This window comes from Contarinia nasturtii, unplaced genomic scaffold (assembly GCF_009176525.2).
Source record: "Contarinia nasturtii isolate CC-2019 unplaced genomic scaffold, AAFC_CNas_1.1 Cnas_scaffold_4821, whole genome shotgun sequence".
NCBI lineage: Eukaryota > Metazoa > Arthropoda > Insecta > Diptera > Cecidomyiidae > Contarinia > Contarinia nasturtii.
The window spans coordinates 1-9,908 of record NW_022202102.1 but is presented as its reverse complement, the minus strand read 5'-3'; the positions used below and the strand labels follow the sequence as shown (position 1 = coordinate 9,908).

Sequence of the window (9,908 nt, the reverse complement as noted above, 5' to 3'; positions counted from 1 at the left end):
AACAGTGATAAAAATTTAATTGATTTAGAAGTAAATTTATCAACAGTTAAACAAAGAATAGAAAATTATTTAAAGCAAAACAGATAAATACAAAATGTTTGTTATGGATTAGTAGTTGCAAAATTAATTTATGAATATTATATTATTTACATATAAGGAGAGAAGCAATAATTTTTCAGTTACACTCTCAAAAATGCTTGATAAAAATTAAATTATATCATATTATATTTATTTAATCAAAATATTTTCAATGAACCACCAAGGCGAAGGAACGCTGTTCGGTGCAGTTATTATTATTATTAGAACAGTAGCAGCAAGAAGAAGTGGTGTTTCATTTTGGTGTGCGTACGGAAGCGGTCTGGTCCAATGGGACATGGTTTTTGTCATTTCATATATTTTGTATGAACGGTCCAATGTACCGCTTCTGTACGTTTACGTTATTTTGATATTGTGCTACAATTCAATAAAATCGTGCGGTGATTCTTACCTTCTACTTTATTCTTTAGACATGTTTAATTTGGTTCTTTTGTATTTGGCTATTAATTGTACAGGCTTGAATTACATACTGAAAGTAGCAACACAAAACCTGAGCTCATATTCATGGACCAAATTGAAGAAGTATCACCAGAATTTGTTCAGTATAAAAATGAACAATGTATTCAAATTCGATTCCGTGATGGTATTCGTGATGGTCGTGTTGTTCTCACCAATCCTGTAGGTATCTTCTCTACTGTATTAATAAAATTTAAATAACTCAAATTATTGATATGCATTTTTAGGATGAAATCGGATTAAAAGAATGGGCTTTATCGTTACGATCAGCGCATAAATTATCACAAGAGCTGCTTGGTTCAATGGCTCGAAAAGCTGGAAAAATTTACGGTACTCTATTAAAAAAAAACATTAACATTATTGTTTTATAAATATTGTGAGGGCGTACGCTTGTAAAACAACACGCCATCAATGCATGATCAAAGTCTATCAATGACCAATAGGAAAACCATGATAAGCACTTATTTCTTCTAAGCATGGCCTGGACATGCCTATGTAATTTACATATAAACGAGTGAGACTCAAACATGTGCTTCTTCTTCAAAACATACATACACACAAACTCACAAACATCAAAAGTATACGCCATAACAGCAGTGCATGCGCAGTGCGCACGCTACTCAGCTTTGTTTCTGTGATGAATACTTATTGACTTCTGCTGTACATGTGATGCTTGTGTATATATTGTTTTGAAGAAGAAGCACATGTTTGAGTCTCACTCATATCCGCTCCTTGCTTATAAGATATAATTTTAACATCCATACCTATGAAAACGGTCGTGGGACTGTCCGTAAGCAACATTACAGCATGTTGCACATTTACCGTGCTATTTATGCACAAAATTGATGAAAAGTTTTTCGAATTTAAATATAAATAGATGGAATACATTTTCAATTGTGCAACACACATTGGGATGCGGTGATTCCGCTCAAAATGTGCATACACGTGAACCAAATAAGTTAAAAAACTAAGAAAAAACTGAGCTTGATTTCTTAATTTTCGATGTTGAGCAAAAAATCGAATAATTCATATGCGAATTAACGTCATTTTCCAATTTAAATCATTTAGTTTTACATCATCCGATGCCACACATGGTTCCCATACAAAATTCACATTTATGGCCATTTTTGCGAACATGAAAAGTGTATCGATAATTTATTTTATGTGTGTACCCTGTACGCAAAAATTTGTTAACACGATAACTTTCAAACAAGAAAATCAATTCAAAATCTGACTTCACAATTGAAATTTTTTTCAGCCCGAAAATATTTTTCCACAAATTCATTTTGGTAACTTTCTTCTTTTGGACTAAAATGTGGTATCAAAAACTCGACCCCAAAATTGACCCCATATTCGGATTTCTCGTGAAAAATTACCCTGAGCTTTCCAAACATCATGTACCTCAAGACTCCCCTGTACCTTAAAATCGGGACAAAAAATGGAAAAAAAATGATATCAAATACAATTTTTGCACTGGCCATATCTTGAAAACAAGAATTTTCTGGAATATAAGCTATGCGGCGTTTTCAAGCTTACCAGTTGGTTAGATTTTGGCATAAAATCGGTGAAATTTTCAAGGGACCAAGTAAGGCTAGTTTTCAAAATCATTTAGGCCGATAAGTCTATCGTCATTCCTCTTGAAGGGACTGGAAAGACTCATCGAAGGACATCTGCATGAAAGCCAACATGCTTTCCAGCAGGGTCGTTCAACAGAAACGGCGCTTCATGAAATAGTTTCTATGGCAGAGAAAACATTCTCTGACAAAGAATATATGGTTACAACGTTTATGGACATCGAAGAGGCGTTTGACAACGTATCATTCGTGGCCATAAACACAGCCGTAGCAGGAAGCACCGAGTAGCCTTTGCGCTCTTCGTCTCTGTGTATGTACATGTACAAGCAGAGTCGTGCGTTTGCAATGTAGCGTGCACGCAACGAAATAAGACTTATTTCTAAGCATTATAAATAAATATCTTACTATAAATATGTCGCGGTAGTCCCTGCACACAAACGGGCGTCTATCAATAGGTTAAAAAACCTGAGCAACGAGAAACTATGGATGTTACTGAAAAGTAGACCTAGACAATAGGCTAGTTTTCGAGATAATAATAATAATAATTGCACCGAACAGCGTTCCTTCGCCTTGGTGGTTTATTCAAAATAATTTAAATAAATACAATATAATTAAATTCTTGCATCAAGCAGTTTTGAAAGAGATAAATAATAATTATTATAAAAAGATTTCATTTATGTTTACAATTCATCTATTTTCTTTCAAATATTTCTCAATTCTCAGCTTTGCCGTCGATAAATTTTCTTCTAAATCAATCAAATTAGTATCACGATTTGGTATTTTCTTTGTATAATAATCATTGAATGTAATAAGCATATAATTAATTGGTTCATATTTTGTGTAATCGATTCCCCTAACTGGAATATTAAAAAGCGGTATTGCACGGGTATTATGCGCTGAATTATAATAATTTAAACTGTTTGATATATGAGTTGACTTCATATCTCCATTAATAATTTTGAAGATCGTCTTTCCTCCAGCGTAATCATTTGTAGAAACTATGCTCATATTTTGAAAGCATAAAGTAAAAATTGTTTTTGTATTGACTCTATTCTTTTGCACATATTATCGTAGTGTGGATTCCATATTTCCGATCCATATTTGGCTTTAGCCGTGACATGTTCAATGTGTGATTTGAAATTCATTTGCACATCAAGCAACACTCCCAAGTCCCTTATTATAAAGACTCTTTCTATTTGAACGCCGCCTATGTTGTATTTGTATTCATATTGCAGTGATCCCCGATGATATGATATGATCTTTGTTTTGTTTACATTTAATTTCAATAAATTGCGTCCATAATAATCTGCTACACGATCCAAGTCATTCTGTAGATTAATGCAATCATCTGTTGAGGAGATACATTTTGAAATTTTTGTATCATCAGCGAATGAAAGTATACAAGAATCGCTAACGACGAAAGGTAGATCAATAACAAACATGATGAACAAAGTAGCGCCAATTGGATATCCTTGATCCGTCTCAGATGTAACTTTGATTGGGTGAGATTTGGTATCTGCTATCTTTACAATTTGTCTGCGACCAGACAAGTAAGATTTGATCCATTTTAACAGATGCTCATTCAATCCCATGATTTCAAGTTTTTGAATAAGTAAATTTAAGTTAACCGAGTCGAAGGCCTTGGCTATGTCTAAATAGATGGCTAAATTTGTTATCGTTGACCTGTTCTTGATGAATCCATGCTGACTTTCGTGTACTATGTTCTTCAAATATAGATTGAGATAGTCTGTGACGATGGAATCGAGAATTTTTGACGTAATGCACTGTAAAGCAACACCTCGGTAATTTTGAACGTTGTTTCTATCGCCGTTCTTGTAAACTGGTCTGACAAATGACGTTCTCCATAACTGCGGTACAGTGGCAGTGATTCCTTTAATACAGTGCGTCATATATTTGTAGACACACGAAAAAAAGTTTCGTTTTTATGTCAAATCCACCTTTTTTTTCGAGAGATGGCAGTAGTAACTGAACGTTTTTGACGCCATGTTTTTCTTCAGACTTTGACATTTGCTTTGTGATTTTACTCTAAATTTTTGGGGTAATTTTACAAAATAGTTTGACAGCATGTGTTTTGTAAACATACTCTAAATTTGTCGTGTAATTTAACAAAATCATTTACAACATGTGTTTTGTGAATTTACTCTGAAATTTCGGGGTAATTTTACAAAATCTTTTGTAACATGTATTTTGTAAATTTACTCTGAGATTGCGGGGTAATTTTACAAAATCGCATGTAACATGTTCTTTTGTAGATTTACCCCGAAATTTCAGAGTTAATTTACAAATTCATTTAAATGTGTTTTGTAAATTCACTCCGAATTTTTGGGGTAATTTTACAAAACCGCTTGCAACATGTTTTTGTAAATTTACTCTAAAATTTCGGGGTAATCTTACAAAACCGCTTGTAACATGATTTTTGTAAATTTACCCCGAATTTTTGGGGTAATTTTACAAAACCGCTTGCAACATATGTTTTGTGAATTTACTACAAATGTTCAGGGTATTTTTACAAAATCGTTTGAAACATGTTCTTTTGTAAATTTACTCCGAATTTTCGAGTTAATTAAAATTTCGAGTTTATAAATAAAATCGTCTATAACATGTATTTTGTAAGTCATTTTTCATTCACAATAAGTTTTCCATTTGTCCAATTTTACAATTTATTGATACTAAAAAACCACAAAAATTATTGATAGAACGCAGTACACATAGTTTTTCAACTTGTTTGTTTGTCACCAAACCAATGTCAATTGTAAATCTGATGTGTCAGGCAAGCGTTCAATTTACAGACCGTTCAAAAAAACTAACGTTCACAGAAAATTGATAGTTTTTCATTGCAATATAGATTTAATAAAGTAAAATAAAATTAATGCATCTAAATTTTTTAGAAACAATTTATTTATTTTTTAACCATTTTTTCTTTGTTAGTTTTGCAATTATTCATGCAAAAATGTATTTATTCATGAAATTAAGTCATCAAGTTTAACATCATAAAAAAGTTTATAAACATACGTATTGCGCCATCTATCGAAATATAAGATATTTTAACATTCGATGGTGAAAGACGCTATGCATGAAGTCAAAAATAAAATTATTTGTTTTTTTTTAATGGTTTTAACTGTTATTTTATTACTTTTATTATTTGATAAGATAATCAATCAATTATGTTACCAAATTTTTTTGAAAAAGTTGTATTTAAACTGATATATTTATCATTTGTAAATTTACCCTGAATTTTCGGAGTATTTTTACAAAATGATGTTGTGACATTCACTTTGACACATTTTGTAAATTTACTCCTAAAATTCAGAGTAAATTTAAAAATGACTTACAATAGAATATGGCGCCATCTATTGAAATAATCTATATTATAAAAACGAAATGCCATTCTTTTGTCCTTAACTCCTCCCACAATTTTCAACCGATCTGAACCAAACTTTGCACACTTATACTTTGGACCGAGATCTAGGTCACTATGCGGTTTTGAACCAAATTGGACTACTCCATCACGGTCGATTTTTATTTTATTAATATTTGTATGGGGGATGTCAAAATTTGTATATTTCATGATCAAATTCAGATTCCTCGGCCCAAAATTATGGGGGAGAGGTACTTTTGAAGTTGGTTTAACAGCCATCGTGGTCTAATATGAGTTAAAACATTTTATCACGGTTATCATGTTTTAACATCTTTTAACCTCGGTAAATGAGGTCAGAAATCATGGTCCATCATGTTCTAACACGATTTAACACGGCTATTGAGGTGGGAAGTCATGGTGCATCATGGTCTAACAACATTTAACACGGTAAATGAGGTTGGAAATCATGGAACATCATGGTCTAACACGATTTAACACGGTAAATGAGGTTGGACAACATGGTAAATCATGGTCTAACAACATTTAACACGGTTATTGAGGTGGGACAACATGGTAAATCATGCTCTTACACGGTGAATGAGGTTGGAAATCAAGGTCCATCAATGCCTAACAACATTAAACACGGTTATTGAGGTCGGAAATCATGGTCCATGACTTAAAATTGATATTAATATTGAATGAACAAAATTTAATAAAGTCAAAATCTATGGAGATAGTAATTTCAGAGATAGGAATTATAAAAACATGCCGCTACGGCTAGTCTAAATCCAAATAAATAAACTTTTTTCGTGTGTCTACAAATATAGGATGACACAAGATCATCTGGCAGCATGCTCATATGTTGACCTACAAACTCCTCGGTTATTTCGATCATTGATATTTCAGCACAAATATTACGTATTTTTTTCTATTTCCGAGCTGTCATATCGCATATCACCTTCTAAAGAGCTATAAGCGATGCCAAAGTGTTTTGCAAAAAAACTAGCAATTGTTAATTGATCTCCATCTCTATTCTGTAATCTCTGAGAGCTGAGCGTGCACATCGTTTTTATTCCCTTCTTATTTCTCTGTAATGTTCAATTGATTCATGTGTGTTGAGCCTTTTACTTTTCCGCACACATAGTGTAAGGTGAAAAGTATTGTAATCGGTCAAAATTTTGAAAACTTCAGAAACATGTTTTCTGGACGTTTCTGAGGTCAGCGAACCCGAATTTGGCGTTTTTAAACATGGTTTCCGTTAATCTGTACGTCGTACGTTGTACGTTGTACGTCGTACGCAAAATTTGTTAGCAAGATTGCGCTCATCGTAGAAACTTAATTCAAAATCTGACTTTACAGGATGATTGGGGGTCCCGAGGAATAGAAATCATTAGCTTTTGAGCGACTTTGGTTGATGGGAAAAAATGTCATGCCTGGAGTGATACCTATGAAAAAGAGTCCAATTTTCGTCCAAAAGTCATACTTAAACATTCAAAAATATGTATTGGGGGGTTTTTTGGCACAAGAAAACCGAATCTGAGGTTATTTTTGAGATACAATCAATTTTTAATACAGTTTCCTTGAAAAAATCACAAAAAAAATGAATTTTTGTATGGGAGCCATGTCTGTATGCTACCTTAATGACGTGAAACTTTGCACAGACTATTTTTTACACAAAAAAATAACATTTTGAAAGTTTGAGAGATTTCAATCAAAATTGGGGGTACCTCCCATGCAAAATTTGTGGCTCAAAAACGAATATTTTGTATGGGAGGTACTCTTAATTTTGGTTGAAATTTCTCCAAACCCTCTGAATGTTATTTTCTGTGAAAAAAATAACCTGTACAAAGTTTCACCCATTAAGGTAGCATAGAGACATGGCTCCCATACAAAAATCCAAATTTTTTGTGACTTTAGTTATGAAAAGTGTTTCAAAAATAATGTTTATGGCAAAATGAACGTCAGACATATTTTTTATAGTGTTTTATGTCAGACATATTTTTTAATAGAATAATTTCAAATGTCGTACATCGATTCCGAATATACAGTGGATCTAATTTTTTTGATAGACAAAATAACAAGCAAATTAAGCAGAGAAACTCTCCACTAACATAGGATTCATATACGAATGGCGTGTGAGTGGAGTGTGTCATGCAAAATTTTGTCTACCAAAAATATTAGATTCACTGTATATAGCTTAGTAGAATACGCATCTACCACCGTGCGGAAAAGTTCGTCTTACTCCTGTAAGACTCTTTATTTTTATTTTGATTTGTTAAACCACATCGGTTGTTTTCTGATGATTTTTGTCTTTAAGTGGACATGAGCTTCTATTGTTGACCTAATAATTGCATAAAAATTATCAAGTCTAATGAATTTGTATCAAAAACATTATCCCAATCTACATCAAGAAGTGACTCATTTATTCGTTTATAATCAGCGTTGTTGAAATCTCTATATGTATGTATTGTTTCAGTTGTCTTTATGATAAGCTCTTTATATCGTATACTAATAGCATTATGATGCTTTTCAAAATTCGACAAATGAAAGTCGCTTATGGAGCTTTGAAGCAACTCAACATCATTTGTCCAGATTAAATCAAGCATACGACCATTTTGGTTGTAGTTCTTGTTAATCTGGTGAAGTCCCAGTTCATAGCAAGTATCCAGCACTATCTTCTCTTTTTCACTGGCTGAATTGATAGCAATTGCAATGTCTGGGTCCTCATTTTCATTAACAAACCAAATCAATTTCGGCAGAGTAAAGTCTCCGGACACAATCAAAACATCATTTGTATTCAATTTCGATGCGACTTCTTTAAAGGCATATATGATGTTTTCATACACCTTGAGTGTTGAATCAGGTCGAATATATAATTCAACCAAAAAGATGTTCCTTTTCATGCCGGCTACCTTTACCCAAATTTGTTCAGCTTCGAAATGGTCACCCGTTCCGATGCAAACTGACTTTAATTTGTTGTTGACAGCAACTAAAACTCCACCTCCGTGCTTCTTTTGATGTACCTGGTCCTTTTCTGTGAGTGATGAACGATCACATCTATAGACCTCGTATATTGGTGGAAAAACGTCGACAGAATTGATTGCATCACTTAAATGAGTTTCGCGTAGCATGTAAATTGACGATTGTTGAACCATTATCTGCAAACTCTGATATTTTTGTTCAGTTTGTTCGCAGATAAGTTTGTGCTGAGATTTATTGGTTTCGCCGCCGTTGTGAGAGACGAGCCTGTTGAAAATCCTCATATCTTCCCTCATAATCATCGAAACATTTTTGGTAGCAGCAATTATCAAAGTGTTGTGCATTCCTTCGTCGGTTGTCCACATAATTCAGTCTTTGGAAAGACCCATTGACCAAATTTTGATGAAATTGTGGACGATTATTCCAACGGCGGCTCGAAACAAAATCACTATAAAATGATTGTCGTTGTATCCGATGATATCCCATTTCATGGCTTGATGTTTGCGTACCTTCCTGTTGTTGATGCACATTTGACTGACCACCCTGATGTTGTTTTTGTTGTTGTTGTTGCTGTCCTCGTCATCGTTCATGCTGTGTGTTTGTGCCTGTATTTGTGTTGTTTTGTTCTTTTTCCTTCTTCTTCTTCTTATTTTTCTTCTTCTTCTTCTTTTTCTTGTTTTGTTTCTTTTCCTTGTTGTCCATCTCTTTCACTGTATCATCAGTTGCATTGGAATCGTTGTCATCACTTTGGCCCGTTGTATTTATTGTAATGTCATTTGATTTGACATTTCCGAAATGACTGTTTTTAATTATTGTTTGCAGTTCATTTTGTACTGCCTCAATAATTTTGTCGCCAACGAATTTAGTCAATTTTGATTTTTCGTTGACCTCACGCTGTTTTTCATCATCGACGCATGCATTACAATTTTATGTAAATGGTGAACAGCCTTCGAACAATGTATGTATGTTCACACTTTTTTGGTCGCCAGTATATTTTATGTTTTTGTCTTCGTCCATTATTATTAGGCCTAAGCCCTTTAATAATTTAGTCGCATATTGTGAATTTATGCATTCGACAAAAACTTTTTGTTTGCATTTACTGCAAATCAAAAATTATAATAACTGCACCGAACAGCGCTACTTCGCCTTGGTGGTTTATTGAATATAATTTAATTAAATAAATATAATATAATACAATTTGATTTTTATCAAGTATTTTTGAGATAGTATATGAAAAATTATTGTTTCTTTCCTTTCATGTAAATAATAATACAAATTTCATAAATCAATTTTCCAACTGCTCAAAATTTCTACTTTCCATAACAAATATCTTTTATTTATCTGCTTTGCTTTAAATAATTCTCTATTCTCAGTTTTACTGTTGATAAATTTACTTCTAAATCAATTAAATTTTTATCACTGTT

At 32.9% G+C, this 9,908-nt stretch overlaps 1 protein-coding gene across 1 annotated transcript; it reads left to right on the top strand.

Moving 5' to 3' along the window:
* Positions 1 to 298: 298 nt before the first annotated feature.
* On the top strand, positions 299 to 938 carry LOC116351175 (G protein-coupled receptor kinase 1-like). Its single transcript, XM_031783257.1, has 2 exons — positions 299 to 714; positions 780 to 938. Exons 1-2 carry the CDS (start codon positions 601 to 603, stop codon positions 921 to 923), a joined length of 258 nt encoding a protein of 85 aa, XP_031639117.1. The 5' UTR covers positions 299 to 600; the 3' UTR covers positions 924 to 938.
* The last annotated feature ends 8,970 nt before the right edge of the window (positions 939 to 9,908 follow it).